The sequence below is a fragment of the Lepidochelys kempii genome, chromosome 6 (assembly GCF_965140265.1).
Source record: "Lepidochelys kempii isolate rLepKem1 chromosome 6, rLepKem1.hap2, whole genome shotgun sequence".
In the NCBI taxonomy this organism is placed as follows: domain Eukaryota; kingdom Metazoa; phylum Chordata; order Testudines; family Cheloniidae; genus Lepidochelys; species Lepidochelys kempii.
In genome coordinates, this window is record NC_133261.1 from 107,137,287 (window position 1) to 107,160,535 (window position 23,249).

The window sequence follows — 23,249 nt, forward strand, 5'->3', positions numbered from 1 at the left end:
GGGCCAAAAGAAATCTGATGAGGTTGAACAAGGACAAGTGCAGAGTCCTGCACTTAGGATGGAAGAATCCTATGCACCGCTACAGACTAGGGACCGAATGGCTCGGCAGCAGTTCTGCAGAAAAGGACCTAGGGGTTACAGTGGACGAGAAGCTAGATATGAGTCAACAGTGTGCCGTTGTTGCCAAGAAGGCCAATGGCATTTTGGGATGTATAAGTAGGGGCATTGCCAGCAGATCAAGGGAGGTGATCGTTCCCCTCTATTCGACATAGGTGAGGCCTCATCTGGAGTACTGTGTCCAGTTTTGGGCCCCACACTACAAGAAGGATGTGGAAAAATTGGAAAACGTCCAGCGGAGGGCAACAAAAATGATTAGGGGACTGGAACACATGACTTATGAGGAGAGGCTGAGGGAACCGGGATTATTTAGTCTGCAGAAGAGAAGAATGAGGGAGGATTTGATAGCTGCTTTCAACTACTTGAAAGGGGATTCCAAAGACGATGGATCTAGACTGGTCTCAATGGTAGCGGATGACAGAACGAGGAGTAATGGTTTCAAGTTGCAGTGGGGGAGGCTTAGGTTGGATATTAGGAAAAACTTTTTCACTAGGAGGGTGGTGAAACACTGGAATGGGTTACATAGGGAGGTGGTGGAATCTCCTTCCTTAGAAGTTTTTAAGGTCAGGCTTGATAAAGCCCTGGCTGGGATGATTTAGTTGGGGATTGGTGCTGCTTTGAGCAGGGGCTTGGACTAGATGACCTCCTGAGGTCCCTTCCAACCCTGATATTCTGTGATTCTATGAAGATCAATGGTGGCTAGTGGAGATGCCCTGTAGTTAGAGGCAGTGGCTAAAGAGCATTAGGAAGGTGACCAATGATCTGTTGCATCATTCTGGGGTCCATGAAGAATGGGAACTACAGGTCTATTGGTGTCCCTGTGCTGGAGGTTGTCAAGGCCCTGGCAAAGCTTGAAGCCATTGAGCCCTTGTGATGGTCTGAAGTTGGCTGTCACTGGAGACTTCCTCTTTTTCCATCCCACCTGTGTGCCACTACAAGAGCTGCTGGATTCTGGGAGCGGGTAGTGGGGGTGGGAGAGAGAGCAAAGCAGAGCCAGAGCTCTCATCTTCTGCCCATATCAATGAATGCAGGAGCCAAGCCAAATGAACTCCTACCAATGCGAACAGTGAGACTGGAAGTAGGCAGGCAAAGGTTGTTCTTTAGGGTAAAAGATGCAATATTTCCCTACCAGGCAAAGCTGCCAATGAACTGAACACTAAGCTTATGGCTCTTTGTATTTATCCCTGCCTGAGGTGGGAGAATGGCCTCCACAAATGCATAGCAGAGGTAAAAGAGAGCAAAGAATAGGTAAGAAGACTAACTGGCCAAAAAATATAGATCCTTTAGATAAAAGCAATAGTGATCAGCACAAGGAATCACATGAAGAATTGGGCTATGTTGCTAAATAACAGACATAACCACAAGGAATATTAAAGTAGTTTTAAAGTCTAGTAAAGCATTCAGATTTCAATAGCTATTAAACTAACAGTTTAAAAATGGACATCGTTCAAAGTTTGTAGTTATTTGTGTTTATCTATGACCTTTAGAAGAAAGTTTGAATTCTTGTAAATGCTTTCATGTAAATTAGGTGTCTGAAATAATCTAGACGATGCACGAAAGCTTAGAGTTGGAAACACAAACCTTTGTATTGCTCTCCGATTTATGTGACTGGATTTTCACTGCAACAGACAGCATACTTAAACAGTCCACTCCCACACCATCTGAAGAAGTCCTACTGAGACCATCTTCTTCGGAAAAATAAATGGTAGGTTCTAACCAGTGTGGACGCGTTGTGTTAGGCAGTCGTATTTCAGATGGAGGGACAACTCCATCCACCACACCTGTATAGAGATTGTAGCTATGGTTATCCGGTGCAGCAGAGATGTTTGTGATTTAGGTAAAACTACTGGAAATCTGTCTACCCTTACCTGGTGATAAGATCATTTTAACTCTCCAGCTAATTAACAGCAATTAACTTTGCCATAGTATTAGCAAAAAACAGAAACAAGAGCTCAGACATGAGTGATAGGAAAGTTTCTGCTGTTGTACATCCTCTGTCCTTAGAAGTTAGTGATTGGGAGGCTGGTGAAGATCATGAGACACAGTGCCAGATGTACGTCATCCCCCAACTTAATAGAAGCCCTCACATTGAAATTCCCTTAACCTCATTGCCACTCATTTGAGGTTATAGGAACAGGAAACCTTAAAACTTACAGGTCCCACTCTCTCCTCCTTGGCTACAACGGAGCTGTCAGGTCACTTTAAAATACTTTACTGGCTGACTGCACTTTAGCCAGCCAGAAAATGACCTAAAACCTAAATTAGGATTTCAAGGAGTGCACACAGAATTGTACTATTTTGGAATTACATGGAAATTAACAAATGAGAATGACACTTTTTGAAAAAGAGACAGTTTCTGCAGATTTGAGAGTTTTGTAGGCCAGCAGTTGCAGAGGTCATTTGAAGCTAGATGATCCGGAAGCAAACATATTAATTATTGTTATTTATTATTTGTATTACTATAGTACCTAGGGACCCAAGTCATGGACCAGAACCCCATTATGCTAAATGCTGTACACAGAATAAAACGACTGTCCCTGCCCCAAGGAGCCTGTATTTGACTATTTATTAATCTTTACTCAAATTTACATCCACTCACATTTTAAGTTCCTACCTTGATGATATAAACTGAGACTGCTAGAATGAAGACAGATGTAATGTTTGTCTTCAAAACCTTCATATTTAGTCACACAGAATAATGAACCACTGTTGAACTCAAACCAGAATTCACCACGCTTGCCTTCCAGAATATTTCCACCATCCTGCTGAAGAAAGAATCAGAAACATATAGCTGCTTGTGGAATTATTGTTGTTGCTTAGGACAGCATAATAGAACGTGTCACTTGCTACAATACAGCTCTCCTCTCCTTGTATTTAATTTTCCTAACATCAAATATGAAGTAATCAAAAATGTTTAAACACAGAATCATAGTCAGATGCATCCTTAACGATATCATTAAGATAGTGAGACTCTAATATCTGAAAGACACTCATACGACTACTTGTACAACAAAACTGCTAATAAAGCCATAATACAACAGATAGCACCAAGAGCTCCTGTCAGTATAACAAGATACATTATGCCTGTAAGGTTTCAGAGTAGCAGCCATGTTAGTCTGTATTCGCTAAAAGAAAAGGAGTACTAGTGGCACTTTAGAGACTATGAAGTGAGCTGTAGCTCACGAAAGCTCATGCTCAAATAAATTTGTTAGTCTCTAAGGTGCCACTAGTGCTCCTTTTCATTATGCCTGTAAGTAAACCTAAGACTTAGCACAATATTTTCCGTTCCTGAAACCTCACCTTTACATCTGTGAATATTGACACTAATCCATGATTAACATTTAGAAGAACAGAGAGAGAGCTCTGTGTGTTCTTGTTTTGCAATTCAAGCTTTTTCTTCCGGCGTGAACGATAGTTTGGATCAACTGTGGAATAATATTGTAGAGTTTCCTCCTCAGATCCACTCTCATCATCTACAAGAAAACAACAACAAAATATCTTGATACAACAAATACAAAAGTTATCAAAGAAAATTACAAGTTTTTCACCTTTAATAACATTCAATTTCACAGCAGTATTTTAGCTAACATTCTATCCATATCAAAACATTCATTTACACATTTCTTTGTGGGATATATAATTGATTTTATATCTTCAAGTCTTCCCTTTGTACACTTAATAGTCTCAGGCAAGTATATCTACCTTGTACCACTGTTGTTCGAGAGGATTTATAAAATACATTACCATAATGAATTGTAGATTTGAATTGACTAAAGCTGTCTTTACTGAAAGTATTGATCAGTTGGCTGGCGACTGACAGTCCAACACCATATGAAATATTCTCAAATGTTTCTACAGGAGATGGAGCTGTGGGTTCCCACAATAATAAGTCATTGCTGATCCTAGAAAGAAAAACATGTTATTGTTGCATTATTAAACATCTGATTAAAATGCCACTTGAATTAAAGCTAAATTAATGTACAACAGTCCTGTAACAGATTTCATACAAAATAGTCTGCAAAAGGATGAGATGAGCTCAAGAGCACAAATCGCAGTAACATATTTTAGTGAGCAAAGAAATCTAATAATCTGCTCTTTAGATCTTTTACAAAAATCTGATTATTATTAATTATGTCAGGCATTTGATTGTGCAGCACAAATCCTTTACATACACTAATTCAATGGATATGCCAAAAACAGTTACTCTGGTTGCCTCCTGGATATTAAAGAAATTCACAAGATGCACATTCTAGATTTCTTTGCTTAAGACAGTCTTTTGGGTAATTTGAGTAAAAGGTTTTGCTTGAAGTGGAAGTGACTTTGCAAGACTTGTCCAATGAGAGGACTGAAGGGGCATGGAGTACTTAATTAATGGCTGAGGTGTCATGCAGAGAGCAAAGTCAGGCTCCTGAGGGATAGCTGAGGCTAAAAAAAGATAGGACTTCATATTTTTCAAGGCTAGGGTTAGAGTAATTTAGTGTAAGTACATGCACATTGATTAGAAATTTAATAAAATTTTGGTTTGCTATTTCACTATGTACTTAAGTGTTGATTTCTATATCGACTTCTCTCTATATTCTTTCAAGGCTGGTTCAATTTTTCTTTACTATTTTTGCATGTTTTTATGTTGTACATTACTGGTGCTAAGATTGCAAATGGTGATTTTTTTTCTTTACTTTGCCTTATCAAATCTGCTTTATTTAAAACTAGGGCTGTCAAGCCATTAAAAAAATTATTGCGATTAATTGCACTGTTCAGCAATAAGAGTTTAACATTTATTTAAATATTTTTGGAAGTTTTTTACAATTTCAAATATATTGATTTCAATTACAACACAGAATAATGAAGTGTATATTGCTCACTTTATATTTATTTTTTATTACAATTATTTGCACTGGGAAAAGAGAGTATTTTTCAACTCACCTAATACAATTAGACTGCAATCTCTTTATTATGAAAGTTGAACTTACAAATGTAAAACTATATAAAAAATAAACCTGCACTCAAAAATAAAACAATGTAAAACTTTAGAGCCTGCAAGTCCACTCAGTCCTACTTCTTGTACAGCCAATCGCTCAAACAAGTTTGTTTACATTTGCAGGAAACAATGCTGCCCGCTTCTTGTTTATAATGTCACCTGAAAGCGAGAATAGGCATTCTGCTGGCACTGTTGTAGCCAGCATCGCAAGATATTTACGTGCCAGATGCACTGAAGAGTCATATTTCCTTCATGCTTCAACCACCATTCCAGGGGACATGCGTCCATGCTGATGATGGGTTCTGCTCGAAAACAATCCAAAGCAGTGCAGACCGACATGTTCATTTTCATTATCTGAGTCAGATGCCACCAGCAGAAGGTTGATTTTCTTTTTTGATGGTTCGGATTCTGTAGTTTCCGCATCGGAATGCTGCTCTTTTAAGACTTCTGAAAGCACGCTCCACACCTCGTTCCTCTCAGATTTTGGAAGGCACTTCAGATTCTTAAACCTTGGGTCGAGTGCTGTAGCTATCTTTAGAAATCTCACATTGGTACCTTCTTTCCGTTTTGTCAAATCTGTAGTGAAAGTGTTCTTAAAATGAACATGTGCTGGGTCATCATCCGAGACTGCTATAACATGAAATATATGGCAGAATGCAGGTAAAACAGAGCAGGGGACATACAATTCTCCCCCAAGGAGTTCAGTCACAAATTTAATTAACACATTATTTTTTTAATTAGCATCATCAGCATGGAAGCATGTCCTCTGGAATGGTGGCCGAAGCATGAAAGGGCATATGAATGTTTAGCATATCTGGCAGGTAAATACCTTGCAATACCAGCTACAAAAGTGCCATGCAAATGCCTGTTCTCAATTTCTGGCAACATTGTAAATAAGAGGGCAGCATTATCTCCTGTTAATGTGAACAAACTTGTTTGTCTTCGTGATTGGCTGAATAAGAAGGAGGACTGAGTGGATTTCTAGGCTCTGAAGTTTTGCATTGCTTTTTTTTTTTTTTTTTGAGCCCAGCTATGTAACAAAAAAAAAGAGATCTACATTTGTAAGTTGCACTTTCACAACAAAGATTGCACAACAATACTTGTATGAGGCGAACTGGAAAATACTATTTCTTTTGTTTATCATTTTCACAGTGCAAATATGTGTAATCAAAAATAATATACACTTTTATTTCAATTACAACACAGAATACAATATATATGAAAATATAGAAAAACATCCAAAATATTTAATAAATTTCAATTGGTATTCTATTGTTTAACAGTTTGATTAAACTGCCATTTATTGCGATTATTTTTTTTAATTTATTCGCATGAGTTAACTGTGATTAATCAACAGCCCGACTTAAAACCACACACACACACACACACACACACAAAGGGAAGGGAAAAGAATCTAATTCAACAATTTCTGAAGTGGAATTTGAAGAGGAATTCAACTAGATTGTGGCAACTGTAAGATCTTAAAACAAACGTTCATTTGGTGGAAGCAAAAACTTATTTATTTTATTCTCAATAGAAAAGATCTGCCAAATTGTTTTGAGTGGCTGGCTGCTCAGATAGGGTCCAGAGAGGAGACTTCATTGCACTTCTGATAATAACTTAGAATAGCATTTATACAACACTTTACATTGTTATAGAGCTGTACAAATATTACAGGTCAAATTAATTACTGCAGCTACTGACTTAGTTGTTCTTATGACCAATGAATACACTGACCAGAAATACAGGTCATACTAACCAAGCAAACTAATGCTTATACTCACCTATTGTAAAGTTTCTCGTAAAAGGTCTTGTTTGGCAGCGTTAAGTGAACATTTGGTAACATGAGTTCCAGTACATAATGAGAATTGCTGATTGCTTTATCCTGAAACTCGGTCATCTCAACTGCATCACCTGGCATCACCATCTGAAAATAAAACAAAACACAATCTTAAGCTGTTGAGGGTTATCTGGAACAGAAGCTGCATATAAGCCAGAAAGGTAATATTCATTTGTATCTACAAAGATTCTGTAAACAGTAAGACTTTGTTTTACCTCTTCATTTTCAAACATGACCCTACGAGAGGAAAAAGGAGAAGGCTCTGGTCTTCTAAGATCACAGACATCTTTAAGAGAATGAGATCCTCCTTCCTCTTCCTCTTGAAAGTTTCCATCACCCTCTTCTTCTTCAGCTGCTATCCTTTCCAGAATGGAGTGTACAGCCAGTGGGTTTATTTTCAGTACAATCCTGATATTGAAAAAAGCAAGCAGAATAAATTATTAGTGATATATGCTGAGAATTTTTACAGTAGATATCCACTGGAGATGTATATGTGCCTTTTTTATGAGTTAGCCTGTGAAATGCATTGATACATATATTATGTATAAACTAACACATTAGATGTCCAAATTGTTACATTGCCTACATGTACTATTGTACGTAGGAATTCATCACATTGTAAACTTTCATCCAAAAAAGTGTGAGACTCCATTACATGGTCTGGCATAAATCAATAAAAAACAGGACATTCAGAGATTGGATTGAAATTGCCTCTTTAATTTATGTAGCTACATAGGTTGGGGCCTTTATATTATAGACAGTATGAACATCTAACCAGGGGTCTCCCAAACATTAAACATCCTTTTATGTGATATGAACTATAATATCCAGGCTTAAGAAGAGGTTCAGTATTCGCTCAAATTTTCTGGTTTTGCACCAGCATCTTAACAGTTAAAAATTAATTGTGTGTGTTAGATTTTCACTTTAAGAGTATAATAATTTCAGAAGTAAGAGAAAAAGTAAAATGAACATGAACAGTGTACGGATGGAAAACTGTTTAAACTTTTACTCAAATCAAAAATTAAAAGCAATCATACTGCCAAACATCACACATCTGGCAGTGCCATCATGCACTCCCACAGCTCATCGGGATCCTCACATGTTCAGCTGAGCCAGGGAAAGACAGCAGTTATTTGTTGTGAAGTTATACAGTTGTGCCTTCTTGCCACATGGGGCTGCTGTGGTACCTGCTGACAAGCAAGCCTCTCTGCCTCCCACTCCCACTGCCCTCTTTGCTGAATCCCAGGAAGAGACAGTAGCACTGTACCAGCAGCACAAGGCGAGGGGCCCAATATTGACTCCAGGCTCCCTCACCATCTAGCTTGCTAAATCAGGATGTCTCCTCCCTCCCGCACCACTCACACCTCATGCATCTCAGCAGCCCCAGGCACCACAGTACCTACCCATCTAATAAGAGCTCTGGTGAAAATGCTCCGTGCATCCAAGTAGTGAGCCATCCACCTGCTAGCATCTCCAGTCACCCCATTACCTCCAGGCAACTCCACCAGCCATCACTCCCACATAACATCTTTGGACTCTCTCACCCACCCAGCTTCCTTGTCCCAGACAGCCCCCAGCTTTCTTCCCTCAAAATTCTCCATTCACCTAGCTTTTCCCCACCAAAAGTGTAGGAATTTACTTATAATTGGCTCATTCCATCCAGAAATCATTCCATCCATTAATAAAGATCTGTGTTATTTCTGCAAGATAAGATTTCTTCATCTCTAGGTTCTATTCAATTACAGGGATCAATAGTGACACATTCTTACTTTGTGCCTTATATTTAAAGTAACTGTCTCTGACTATATTAGTTATTAAAGAAAGTGTTGCTTTTAAAAAGAATTATGATGAAATATTAAAGATATTTTACCGTGGCCAATCAAAGTTGTCAGATGATATCATATCTCCATCTATGCCACTGGACACTTGAAAGAATTTTATTGAAGATTCTGTTTTATCTTCTTCAAATAAGCCTTAAATAGGAGAAAAGTTTGTAGAAAGATCAAAAATACAGGGGCCAGAGTCTGCCTGCAGGTATAGCTGAGCAGAACCCCGCTCCATGATTTTAACAATTCTGAAGCTAGTACTTTTACAATCTTGATATCGAGCAACACCAGAAAAACAAGTTACATTTTAAGTATCTCTTTTTTTTCCTAACAACAACAAACTGTATTACCCAGAAAGACTTTACTTTAACTTCAGTAAGCTTTTGCCTGTATTGGCATATTTCAGCTAAGAACCAGAAACCTTAATTATATAATACAACTAAAAACATTAAACACCAAGCTTAATTATCTGGGATTCTGATTCAGTTTTGTATTATGCTAAGATATATACTTCGACTTGGGTTGAGGTTCTATCATAGAAATACGGAAACTGAAGTAACACAGATAAAATGCTCCTAAGTGCAAAATGAAAGTTGTATTCTCAAGAGGGCAAAAGTTCTGTTTAAACTTGCAAGACCTCTTTGTCAACCAAATGACTGTTTGACAATTGAAAAGTATAGTTAGCATTAATATAACATTTGTACTTCTTACCAGCTAGCTCTTTAAAGGTAAGTTCTAATTTAACTTGTTCTGGAGTTGAACCTCCTATAAACTCAGTCTTGAATTCCATGTCTGTAAATTCAAGATGAAGGATTTCCTTCTGAAGTGATTTTTTAAACCATGGTCCTCTTTCCTGATCTGATCGTAGGTCAGGTATAGGGAAGCGAACAAAAAGATCTAATGCTGGTGAAGTGACTTGCACAGAAATTCTGCAGTTTGCAGGTGTATGTGAATCATCCAGAAAAACTTCGGTAAAAGCTTTATGCTAAAAAATACAAGGTGAAAAACAAACTAGAGAAGCAGCATTTAAAAAAAAACAAAAAAAAAACACTTTACTGACTTGATACAATGGTTGTAATAGGTAAAGCTGCATTTTTTATACAATTTCATACAGTACTATACGTGAACTATAAGAGAATATGGACCACCCATACTTTTTTTCGCTAAGCTATTAGAACAGGTATTGTCAAACTTCTATACTTAATCAGGATTGAAAAAAATAAAATATTCAGGACAGAGCTACACAAGTATAGAATTTAAACCAGGGGTGCAGGGCTGCTTCTAGATTCCCATTATCGGAAGATCAAATGGGTATTTTGGGGCACCTGCATTTAAAAAACAAACAACCTTCCAAGAGGCTAGGGGGTAGTTAGATCCCTGGAAAATCTTGGATTTTAAGAGTTTAAAAAAGTAAAATTTGGCTAATGTGTCGGTATTTTATTGTTATTTATAATTTATATAAAAGGATGACAACTCTTCAATCTGCTGCTACCCCACTACTTTACATTGGATGGCTTTGTACCTATTCTGGCCGGACAATAATTTTGAGACCCTTTAAAATGTTCCTGTTGCCTCCTGGTAGCTCCAGGCCTGCCAGCATGCATATAAATTAATTTCACTCACCAGACTAATGTGTTTGTTGTAAGATGTGTACATGTGAGATGCCATCATCTCCACTGTGGTTAGTTTCTGTGGCTGAAGCAAAGAATTTAGTCTGTCCACAATACTGATATCCAGTTCACAAAATACTGGACTTAGCTTGATTTGCAATTCTGCTTTCTGTGGAACAGAGCTCAGTCTTCCTTGACTACCCTACAGAAATAAGCACATCAATATTCTCAATGAAATACTGAAAAATACATTAGAAAAACAAAGGATGCTTGCAATATACATCTTTCTATGCAACCATCAAGATATAAAGTTACCTTTAAAGATTAGAGAAAAAATATTATGCTACAGCATAATGCAACAATGCAGTCAGGTTGTTTTTTTTTTCAACCTTACCTGAGGTCCTCTGTTATCTGAGTGCTTATAATGGAGCTGAAGGCATGAAAGAGGATGTGTATCATTTCCTTTTTCAGAATGAAATGTTAGCAGCTTGAAAATAAAAAGTTAAATAATTAATAGATGTAAAACAAACAAAAGAACCAGAGAGCAGGAAAAAGCATAGTCTATCTGGCCCAAACTGCCAGTCAATCCAGTATTCAGCTGCTTGTCTGATAGCCACAGATCCAATAAAGAGCCACAACTTTTGATTCAAACTGGGGAGACTGTCCAGAAAGCCCTGAGCCTCACATACCACATTTGAGGAGACAGATAGGAAGTGATCAACAAGCACAGGCGCGGCTGAGAGCAGATGGAATACAGCGCCTGAATGACAGCAACTAGGGCCACCATCATGAATCCAATATCATAGGCTCATCTCAATCTGAGTATGAGCAAGGAGCAGTTGGGCCAAGAGCCATCACCTAAGAAAATCTGCCCACTGGGGTGGATGGGGTGGCACGCAGCACTTTGAAATGTTTCAACCTAATTTTCAAAACACAATTCCTTTTGCTTCACACACACAAAACATTAGAGAACTCTACAGGCTTGATCCTTTGGTGGCAGGGAAAGAGGGGACACTGTGGCTCATTATCTGAGTTTTCAATTAAAATTTAAGACATGTCTTAATACTACCCAATCACTACAAAAATACAATAAATTAGTAATCAACTTTTCCAATTCTAACAATAGAGTATGATTTCCCTTCTGAAAACCTATCCAGTTAACATTTCAATTGCCCTGGTGCTTGGTTAATAACAGTATTTTTAATTACCTCTGTGTAGTGAGGTTGAATGGAGCAGGAGTCGGTAGAGAAAAGACATTCCAGTAGTTCCATATGCCCAATCGACAAATCTGTGCTGAAGCATCGAAAAGCAGACCTTTGTCTTTGTTCATAAGAGACTTTGATGCCAGTACCTATAAATCTGTTATGAGAAATAAAGGTATAAATATGTATAAAATGGATTGCAGTAACCACTTTGAAAATTCAGAAACGTCTCGTGTATATATATATATATGTGTGTGTGTGTGTGTGTGTATACATATATATTAGGGCTGTCAAGCAATTTAAAAAATTAATTACGATTAATCGCTCTGTTAAACAATAATAGAATACCATTTATTTAAATATTTTTGGATGTTTTCAGTATCATAGAATATCAGGGCTGGAAGGGACCTCAGGAGGTCATCTAGTCCAACCTGCTGCTCAAAGCAGGACCACTCCCTGATTTTTGCCCCGATCCCTAAATGGCCCCCTGAAGGATTGAACTCACAACCCTAGGTTTATCAGGCCAATGCTCAAACCACTGAGCTATCCCTCTACATTTTCAAATATACTGATTTCAATTACAATACATTATGCAAAGTGTACAGTGCTCATTTTCTATTTATATTTTATTATAAATATTTGCACTGTAAGAAACAAAAGAAATCATATTTTTCAATTCACCTAATACAACTACTGTAGTGCAATCTCTAACGTGAAAATTGAATTTACAAATGTAGAATTATGTACAAAAAAACCCTACATTCAAAAATAAAACAATGTAAAACTTTAGAGCCTGCAAGTCCACTCTTGTTCAGCCAATTGCTCAGACAAACAAGCTTGTTTACATTTGCAGGAGATAATGCTGCCTGCTTCTTGTTTATAATGTCACCTGAAAGTGAGAACAGGCGTTCGCATGGTGCTGTTGTAGCCAGCATCGCATGATATTTATGTGCTAGATGTGCTAAAGATTCATATGTCCCTTCATGCTTCAAGCACCATTCCAGAGGACATGTGTCAATGCTGATGACTGGTTCTGCTCGATAACGATCCAAAGCAGTGTGGGCTGATGCATGTTCATTTTCATCATCAGATGCCACCAGCTGAAGGTTGATTTTCTTTTTCGTTGGTGCGGATTCTGTAGTTTCCACATTGGAGTGTAGCTCTTTTGACTTCTGAATGCATGCTCCAGACCTCGTCCCTCTCAGATTTTGGAAAGCACTGTAGATTCTTAAACATTGGGTCGAGTACTGTAGCTATCTTTAGAAATCGCACATTGGTACCTGCTCTGTGTTTTGCCAAATCTGTAGTGAAAGTGTTCTTAAAATGAACAACATGTGCTGGGTCATCATCCAAGACTGCTATAACATAAAATATCAGCATGGAAGCACATCCGCTGGAATGTTGGGCAAGCACTGAAGGAGCATACAAATGTTTAGCATATCTGGCACATAAATACCTTGCAATGCCAGTTACAAAAGTGCCAGGCAACCGCCTGTTCTCACTTTCTGGTGACGGGCAGCATTATCTCCCATAAATATAAACAAACTTGTTTATCTTAACGATTGGCTGAACAAGAAGTAAGACTCAGTGAACTTGTAGGTTCTGAAGTTTTGCATTGTTTTTGTTTTTGAGTGCAGTTATGTAACAAAAAAAATCTACATCCATACATTGCACTGTCACAATAAAGAGATTCCACTACAGTACTTGTATGAGGTGAACTAAAAAATACTGTTTTTATAGTACAAATATTTGTAATCAATAATAATAATAATATAAAGTGAGCACCGTACACTTTGTATTCTCTGTTGTAATTGAAATCAATATATTTGAAAATATAGGAATACATCAACAAATATTTAATAAATTTCAATCAATATTCTATTGTTTAACATTGCAATTAATTTTTTTTTTAGTTAATCACGTGAGTTAACTGCGATTAATTACTCCTTGGGGAATTCTGTGCCAAGAAATCCTAAATTCTGTGCCAAAAAATCCTAAATTCTGCATATTTTATTTGTTAAAATAATGCAATATAATCACACCAGTTTCACTTATTTTGGTAATTTATTTGAACTACCATACAGAAAAAAAAATCACAGTAACTGCTCAGCATTTCCTAAACACATGAAAATTAAGTTACAAATACTTGGTAGCCAATACCCTGCATTCCAGTTATAATCCTGGATTTTCATTTAAATTACATTACTTTTATTGTGGTGTTCTGTAAAGTAAAATGTTGCTTTAAATTTCTCAGACTTTCACACAGTTTTGCTAATCACTGTCCTGTATTTTTTTTTTTAAATGGACAAGTAAAATAGATCCTGAGCTGTAATCTAACCCCACTGTGCCTCTCTGGCACAGGAAAAAAAAAGCGAGAAAGCACATAGACCTTGCTAGCTGAGGATTCCGTTACTGACATTTACAATAAGGCCCCTTTACACCATTCTGGCAAGATAAAGGAGCCTTAATTGGCTAAGAATGGGAACAATTAACTAACAATGGGAACATTAGCAGTCTACCTTCTTCGTTGTTAAAAGAAAAGGAGGACTTGTGGCACCTTAGAGACTAACCAATTTATTAGAGCATAAGCTTTCGTGAGCTACAGCTCACTTCTTCAGATGCATATCGTGGAAACTGCAGCATCTGAAGAAGTGAGCTGTAGCTCACGAAAGCTTATGCTCTAATAAATTGGTTAGTCTCTAAGGTGCCACAAGTCCTCCTTTTCTTTTTGCGAATACAGACTAACACGGCTGTTACTCTGAAACCTTCTTCGTTGTTACATTTCTGCTCTGCCTCAGGGACAGAGCCTGCTTCACACAGTCCTATGCCTCCAAGCCTGGGATGCAGCAACAGTGAGCGAGAGGGACCAAGTGAGTCTCTCTCACTCTTTCGCATGCAGGCACGCGCCCAGCCCCACCCGCTTAAAATAGGGTTGCCAACTTTCTAATCACACAAAACGCCCCCGCCCTGTCCCTTCTCCGAGGCCCGCCCCCAGCTCACTCCATTCCTACCCCCCTGCCATGCCATCGCTCACTCTTCCCCACCCTCACTTACTTTCACTGGGCTGGGGCCAGGGGCTGGGGTGGGCCCAGAAATTAGGGGTTTGGGATGCAGGATGGGGCTCTGGGCTGAAGCAGGGGGTTGGGGTGTGGGGGGGGGGCGTGAGGGCTCTGGCTGGGGGTGTGGGCGGGGGCTCCAGGCTGGGGCAGAGGGCTTGGGGTGCGGGTCCCGGCAGCACTTACCATGGCTCTGAGGAAGCGGCCACCAGATCCCTACGGCCTCTAGGCACATGGCCGACCAACAGGCTCTGTGCAGTGTATGCTGCCTTAACGCCCACAGGCACCACCGCCCACAGCTCCCACTGGTTGCGGTTCCCAGCCAATGGGAGCTGTGGAGCTCGCACTTGGGGCAGTGCCAGCGCGCAGAGTCTCCCAGTCCCTGGCCACCCCAGTGCCTAGGAGCTGTAGAGACCTGGCAGCTGCTTCCAGAAGCAGTGCGGAGCCAGGGCAGACAGGTAGCCTGCCTCAGCCCCTGCCACCCGGTACACCGCCAACCGGAGCCACCAGGCTCCCTTTTCGATTGGGCGTTCAGGTTGAAAACCAGATGCCTGGCAAGCCTACCTTAACGTCTCTCCACGGACACATGCACACACACCCAGCCTCCCTCCTCCCCACCTGCGGTGATCTACTCTCTCCTGACAGCTGCTCCCAGCGGACGCGCTTGGGCTGCCGGAGAAGGGGCACAGAATTCCTCCAGGAGTAGCTTAATCAACAGCCCTAATATGTACATGTATGCTATAAAGAAATAAATTAGTACAGTGATACTCAGATTGAGGCTCAGGAGCCGCAAGTGGCTCTTTAATGTGTCTCCTGAAGTTCTTTGCAGCACATGATATTAAAGCTCTGTGTGATTTAATTATTAACCAATCTAAGTTATTAGCTAATCAGGATGTTTTTACTATGTTATTAACCAACTGTAGAATACCTGGTCAGGACAGTCACTTTCCTGTGAGAATAATATACATAATAGTAAATGAAACCATGAATCAACACTACTGTGGCTCTTTTGGGTAACATTAATTGCTAATTTGGCTCCTGAACCACTGAGGTCTGAGTATCACTCCATTAGTACTTATAATAGGCTCTGACATTAGGAACCTAGGATAATGGAATCCACCTATTCTGCCTTCAACAGTGACCAATGCCTAATGCTTCAGAGGAACACATAAAACCTCTACAATGCACATACTGTAATTTAGCAATACTATGCCATGGAAAAATTGGTTCCTGACTCCTGGATGATTTTGTTCACTTTTTTATTGTGCCCCAACTGACGTCCCATTTTGCACCACAAAGAAAAAAAATCTCACTCAAGACCACTTGTGTAATAAAGTTGCTCTATAAACTATCTCTGGGTTATACAGCATCTTTAAGAAATAGGTAAACATCCTAATTTATGCTCCAGACTGTGTGTGTTTGATTGTAGAACCTGCATCTGTCTTGATCTATCTCGGCACGAAGAGATTTAGGATGAGTTGTGCACACATGGTTCTCTTTCTTTTCCTGAGATTTTTCATTTGGAACTCAAACCGTCCAAAACTATTTTAACATTTAATGAAAAAACAAACTTCTAGTACTTCAAATAAAGTATGATTTGATTCCAAATATTTATGGGCATAAACCTAAGTTGTCAAAGCTTATTTAAAAGAATATTTGGTTCTTTGTTTGTTGTATTAGTTAATAGGCAAAGTTGTACCTAAGGTGGTCATGAGAACAAGCCTCTGCAAATACTTCTCGGAAGGACAGAAAATCTTCTGTTGAAAACTTAACTGGATCAATCTTTTCTATTCGGGTAAAGAAATCCAGTGCCATTGGTGTCAGTGGGTTAAGGTTCAGTGATGTTTCAGGTGGTGGCAGAGGGTCAATGTGAAGTACAGATACTGAGAAAGTGCCCAGTGCCAATCTAAAAAGAAGTTCAGGCCTGGATTCATCCACTGAAACAGATCTGGATGGAAGGGCTGAAATACAAAATTAAATTAAATTTCTCACTAAAAGTTAGTTTTCAATAGCAACTTGCACATCTATTAACCAGCATAGCCTTAAGAAATGCACAAACGTCAAACTATGAATACTATGCAAATCACAATACGACTAATTTTATACACTGTAATATATTGAGTCTTACTATAGAAGATTTACACCTTGTGTAGAACTACTTTTGTTGACGTTACTCTTCCCTTACCTCATTTTTAAATTAGGCCAAATCCCCCACATAAATGAAGAACATCCATGTAAACCTCTCACTCACTTATGAGAAAGCAGCTAAGCAGCAATCTGTGCAATAGATCTAAGTCATGAAGTGCACAATTCAGCATACCTTCTTAAACTGTATTGTCTAGAGGAAAAGACTACACATTAACTGAAGAAGCAATTAGGGAAAGGTGACATTTTGATCTTCTGGATTTTGATGCCCTTTTGACAAGTTTCAGAACAACAATGAAAAATATCTAACAACAGTATAAAATGACTAGGAAGTAAACACACGTTTTTACTTACAAGTCCTTCTTAAAGGAGTTTGGTGAACAATACTGGGTGTAAATGATGAACTTCTTGGTGGTGGAGGTGGTGGTTCTTGTTTATTAGGGTCATGAAAATCACCCCAAGTTGGCTGAAGCTAAAACACAAATATATCTGATCTCTCATCTGCATAACACAACAGTTCTCAAGGATTAATCTAATGCAAACAGTAACGTGTGACCAAAAGACAGTATGCAAGACCCTTGTGCATATATACCATAAAAAGTAGTTTTCCAGCTTGTCGTCATTTTCATGATATATTAATCAATAATTTGTCTATTGTTTATCTGGGTGTCAAGCTACGTTCTTTAGCTCTGATGATGATCTTCCCCTTGTATTTCTGAAAGGGAGATAACATTGCCCTCACAACTAACACATGTTCTTCTGTTACCCAAAGGAAACTAGAACTGTTCTCTATGAACTCTATTAAGCAAAGTATTTAAAAACATGTGCATAAGAACTGAGTAGGGATGAACTTAAACCACAGTAATACTTTGTTGAATTACAGGCTATGACCTTAACTTAGGCAATACCACACCTTTGTGTGCTTTTATTCTGTTCCTGGCCTTGTATATTAAACATAGAAATGTAACACAAGGGTCTGTCACAAAAACTCCACATTAAACTTATAGCAGCTTGGAAACATACATAGTCTATTTCCTGGTCTGCTAGACAAACAAATTTATAACTTATAGAATCCCAGGTTTCAAAGCTGCAACTTGCTGCGGGAACACCACTGAAAATCTACCTAACTCCTTAATAAAGGAAAGCCAGAAAGTGATTTTATGCATTAAGGAACCATACAAATTTGCTAGTTGATTTTGCCACTGGAACAGAAAGCTTAATAGGTGTGTACTTACTATTATCTGAGAATTTTTCACTAGGCATTAGCAATGAGGAATCAATATGAAAAAAAAAAAAACCCAACCTTTTACTCTACAGAGATATTAACTGTAAACAATACTATACCACTGTAGCACTCAGTGGAGATCCTGCTGGTGTAGTAGTGTATGTACTAGTTAAAGACAGGTCTAGATCCATAGTTGGTGGGTCTCCAAGAGGTGGAAGAGAGGAGAGACTGTGAGACATGTCCATGTCAGCCATTGAGAAGAAAACTTCTTCTTCTAAGGAGAAATTATGTATAATCAATAGGGTTTTTTTTCTAATGACAAACATTAACTTTAGTTATAATACACCAAATTAATCATAGCTGCAGAAACAAAATAGTCTGGATATGACATTAACTAGCTAAAAGTTTATTCACAGCATTTCCTAGTTAACTTATACTGAAGCCCAGTAATAACCAAGGGGGAAAAAAAGATTTTTCCAAAAAAGAGCGTGTGACCAAGGCAACACCAAATTCCAGCAATGTTATGAGTACACATAATATAAAATATTTCCATTTATTTTCATGTTCAGGTTAAGACTGCTAAAGGTTGCAGTGATTAATTCGCACTTCCCATGCTAAATCAGATATGAATTGGCACCTAAAAAAACCAGTAACAAATTATCCATGGGCTCAAAATTAAAAGTAAAGCAATTCACATTTAATATAAACAATCATTAAATAAATTATATAAGAACAAATAAAATAATAGACTACTGTAAACCTTTGTTAATGGAGCTGTACTAATCTAAATATTGGCATCTTTCAGATTCCAGGTTTCTTCTCCATGAAATTCCTGTCTTAAATTCAAATACATTCCTCCAGTACATGCATGTTTAAACTAGGTTTTATAATAGAAAACCAAAAGAAAGTTTTATAGTATTCTACATTTCATTTAGTTCCTTCAACCATTAGTTCTGAAAGGGATCTTACAGAATTAGTGTCTGTTTCGTTGTGTATTAGTGTTCAGACTATTAAATGCCTCAAACGAACTATGACTTCAGTCTGGGCTAGTAACGTGAATAGACCTTATATCCTGATTTAAGGGTATAATTAATGGTAGACAATAAGTTTAAAAGTCTATAAAGGTCACTGTTATTTGGCCCTTCTGAAAGATCAAGAGTGCTTTAGTACAGTACATTAAAAATTATTTTGCATGATGTTGATACTAGGCTGTCTGACATACTGGCATCATGTTTCATACTCACCACGGCTAGAAGGTGTTCTGGCAGTCTCGGTCTCATAAAAGCTCTGCTCAGATGATGCTCCTGCTGACAAAGATTCTTTTCTTAAGTAACGCTTCAGCTCCATCTGAATCCGATACTCGTCCTCCTGTTGCATGGGTCGGTTCTTTCTATCTTTATTTGATAATTCTATCCTGCTGGGGCTCTCTATATTCAAATAGAGGAAATGGAAACATAATTTGTATTTCCTTTCCATTCCGCCATGGAAAACTTCAACTAGTCAGAAAACAGACTGACATTTTATGAATTTATCTTCCATTTTCACTTCTCAAATACAAACCAGCATGGAAAACTAACCCTTTTTCCTTCTGTATTATTACTCCCAAACCTAAGAGGAAGATTTTGAGGTTATGTAGTCAGAACAGTTACAGAATCTTTTTTTTAAAGTTCTGGTCCATGTTGGCTTTAGAGACTTATGGACACATCATCTATAAATTACATTATAACACGAATTGGCCCCATTTAATGAATGGAATAGGAAAATATTTCCAACATTCTTCCAAGGATCTTAAAATCATTACCTAAATTGACATAGTAATTGAATTTGCAGCATTGGGAATATATCTAGTTATACACTTGATCCAGTAAAATAAGTTTTATTATTTTATACACTATGATTCCAAAAAGGATTGCATATTTATATGAACAATGAGAGCATCCATAGTTATATTAGGTCTGGTCTACACTACAGACCCATATCAGTATGAAAAATCCACACCCCTAAACTCCCTCCTCCCATGTAGACAGCGTTATGTCGGCAGAAGAGCTTCTCCCGTTGACATAGTTACCACCTCTCGGGGAGGTGGATTAAGTACACCAACAGGAGAGCTCTCTCCCATTGGTGTAGAGTGTCTTCATTAAAGTGCTACTGCGGCACAGCTGCATCAGTGCAGCTGGACTTGATGGACCCCCCTCTGGTCCAAACTATACCAAACAAAACCGTTTCACTGTTATGTTGTCCTTTTCTCCCTCCACCACTCCTATTCCCCAGACATTTAATTGTATTCTCCACCTGTTAGCTCAGCACAAACTAAGATTTCAAACTCTTTTAAAAAGGTTATTGCATATGTGTACAGCATATAGAACAATGAAGCCCGGAGACATGATAGGGGCCTCTAGATATTATCATTATGCAAATAAATAGATCATGAATATTAGTAATCTGTTATAGTAATTACTATATACCTAATCAGGGGACTTGTTTATTACGCAAGCTTTCTTTACTACTTTCTATCTCATCAAATACACATTTAATATTAATATAATGTTTACTTGCCTGGTCCAGCAATGGCTGCTAACATGTCCAATAGAAGATGTACCTGCCTCGGTGACAGGAATAGGTGTATTGAGTCTACCTGCCCATCCACATCCAACTTAAAAAAAAAAAAATTATAAACTCTTAGAACAAAGACATGTCACTTAAGCTTCCCCAATCAACTACAAGTCACTAGATAGTGTACAGTACCACTCAATAGCAGTGGCTCTCAACCTTTCCAGACTACTGTACCCATTTCAGAAGTCTGATTTGTCTGGTGTACCCCCAAGTTTCACCTCACTTAAAAACTATTTTTTTAAAAAGATCAGATATAAAAATACAAAAGCATCAGAGTACATTATTACTGAAAAATGGCTTACTTTCTTATTTTTACCATATAATTATAAAATAAATCAACTGGAAAATAGATATTGTACTTACTTTTCAGTGTATAATATATAAAGCAGTATAAACAAGTCAGTGTCGGTATGAAAACTTAGTTTGTAGTGACTTTGCTAGTGCTTTTTATGTAGCCTGTTGTAAAACTAGGCAAATATCTAGCTGAGTGGATGTACACCCAGAAGACCTCTGTGTACCGCCAGGGGTACACGTACTCCTGGTTGACAACCACTGCTTTGTAGGGAAAGTGAACTAAAGTCCTAATTCTCCTTCTTTCACTCTCTCCTATGTCACCACCTCCATGCTGCTTTTAAGTGAACTGCATGTTATATCTGGAAGCTTTGAAGGATATAGTCTTCCTGCAACATTTGGGACTGAACCTTCATATTCTTCCAATTGGGAACAGCCTGAAATTTAACTGTACAATTGCTTCCAACTTTGAGTTACATAGCACTTCTACAAAACATTGCTACTGTGCCAAAGATCATTTATTTTGTTATGCTGTACACAAAACAAACAAAACCATCCAAAAAACATGCACCCTTGGAGGAAAAAACATGATCATCATTAAGCAACTAGCAATTTTGTTTCTTTAATACTCTTGCATGTAATTACTAGCACCAACATAAAGCTTATTTTATATACTACATACAGGATAGTAAAACTTGCACCTTATGTGGTACTATTTCCTTAAAAATTCAAATAATTTTCACATAGGCTAGTATTTATCTATATTATAAAAAATTACTGATTTTCTTAAATAATGTTGGGTTATACCTAAGATTTATTATAAACTGTAACAACAGTAACAAAACAAGGAAATTAAACTAGTTCTCTCCAGACCACTAGCCTGCACCACAAATTGAGCTTGTTCCCAATGTTTGCTGTAGGATTACTTGCTTAGGGGCTCATACAGATTAGGGTCCAATTCTAAAACCCCTTACGCTCTCACTTGTTGCTCCACTGGCAAGTGTTATATGTTGGAGAAAAGATTTGATGGAGCAAGTAGTCTTCATGAAGATGTCTTGTGATAGGGAGTACCACAACTACCATTTACGAAAGGGATAACATTACTGTAGACAAATGACAAGTTACTATCTATAGTTGCTACAGCTCATACATATATTTGATTTTTTTTGTTAAAAATAAAAATTAAATAGTTAATTACGGTTCATTAATAATTTCTTCTCTCTTGTTCAACTCTCTAAATACCTATTAGTGACATACACCAATGCTCATGCCAAGTCCTCACATAACTAAAGGACATAAAGCAACTAACCAATTACAATTTATTTGTACAATGGTGTGTCTGGACCTTGACTTTCACACCAAGTGAGAACAGGAGGTTTAACTCTCACCTCCTAAATAAGCAGTTAAATCACCTGATTTCATGCAAAGTAATTATACTGTACAAATATATTGAGAATGGTCTTTTATGAAAGCTTGTAATGTTCTGAACTTTATGGTCATCATGAGATACGTATGCAGACCAGGGTTATGTATGTATGTGTATATAGGAAACTGTAACTATAAGGCAACAGGGCACTGAAGCAGAGTGGGAGGGCACCTCTCAAGAGTCATTTACATAATACAAGGGTAGACCATTAGAGTTAATGGAAAGACATTGTGACATCCTTGCTTCAACACAAGAGGGAATTTTCTGCACTCTCGAGGCTTGTCTACACTTGAAATGCTACAGTAGCGCAGTTGCAACAATGGTTCTCCCATCATCATAGGCAATCCACCTCCCTGAGAGGCTGTAGCTAGGTTGACAGAAGAATTCTTCTGTTGATCTAGCACAGTCTACACAGGAACTTAGGACGGTTTAACTACACTGTTCAGGGGTGTGGATTTTTCACACCCTTGAGTGATATAATTAAGACAATCTAATTTTCTAGTACAGATCAGTCACCATGCCAGGAGAGAAAAATAAAAAGAGAGAAAAGCCTATTTAAAAGGATGCTTAAAACTGAAGTTTTCATCTAGAAACTGAGCGACAGTCACTTAGCGGGTGCTGTCTATGAAACCCTGGATCCCTTTTATTGCACGGGGTACACCAGAACACTATTCAAAAGGCAACAACTATTTTACATTAGAACAGGGATTTTATCTAATGTAGAAGTGTAAAGCCTGAAGCTGAGTCTGTATGTTTGTTTATTGTGTAACTTGTATATGTTTTCTCTTCCTTACTATATTATCTTTGAATCTGTGATTTTTCTATTAAATAACATTTTATTTATTTTACCCTAAGCAGGTCTGTGAAGCACAAACTGTGGTGAGTGTGTGCACCAAAGATGTCAGGGAGGGGTTGGGGGC

At 38.1% G+C, this 23,249-nt stretch overlaps 1 protein-coding gene across 4 annotated transcripts in view; it reads right to left on the reverse strand.

Moving 5' to 3' along the window:
- The window catches only part of ATG2B (autophagy related 2B), a 79,804-nt gene that overhangs the window by 38,778 nt on the left and 17,777 nt on the right, over positions 1-23,249 (reverse strand). For 2 of the 4 annotated variants that reach the window (XM_073349594.1, XM_073349591.1), the window contains exons 7-22: positions 20,556-20,652; positions 19,244-19,426; positions 18,119-18,273; positions 17,129-17,246; positions 16,329-16,590; positions 11,580-11,730; positions 10,766-10,858; positions 10,385-10,573; positions 9,473-9,746; positions 8,806-8,908; positions 7,151-7,343; positions 6,880-7,022; positions 3,862-4,019; positions 3,418-3,590; positions 2,732-2,882; positions 1,699-1,898 (exon numbers count right to left, since the gene is read on the reverse strand). In XM_073349594.1, coding sequence (XP_073205695.1) covers positions 1,699-1,898; positions 2,732-2,882; positions 3,418-3,590; positions 3,862-4,019; positions 6,880-7,022; positions 7,151-7,343; positions 8,806-8,908; positions 9,473-9,746; positions 10,385-10,573; positions 10,766-10,858; positions 11,580-11,730; positions 16,329-16,590; positions 17,129-17,246; positions 18,119-18,273; positions 19,244-19,426; positions 20,556-20,652 — 2,643 coding nt within the window. The remainder of the gene's footprint in view (positions 1-1,698; positions 1,899-2,731; positions 2,883-3,417; positions 3,591-3,861; positions 4,020-6,879; positions 7,023-7,150; positions 7,344-8,805; positions 8,909-9,472; positions 9,747-10,384; positions 10,574-10,765; positions 10,859-11,579; positions 11,731-16,328; positions 16,591-17,128; positions 17,247-18,118; positions 18,274-19,243; positions 19,427-20,555; positions 20,653-23,249) is intronic. The other 2 variants (XM_073349592.1, XM_073349593.1) reach the window with 2 other exon arrangements.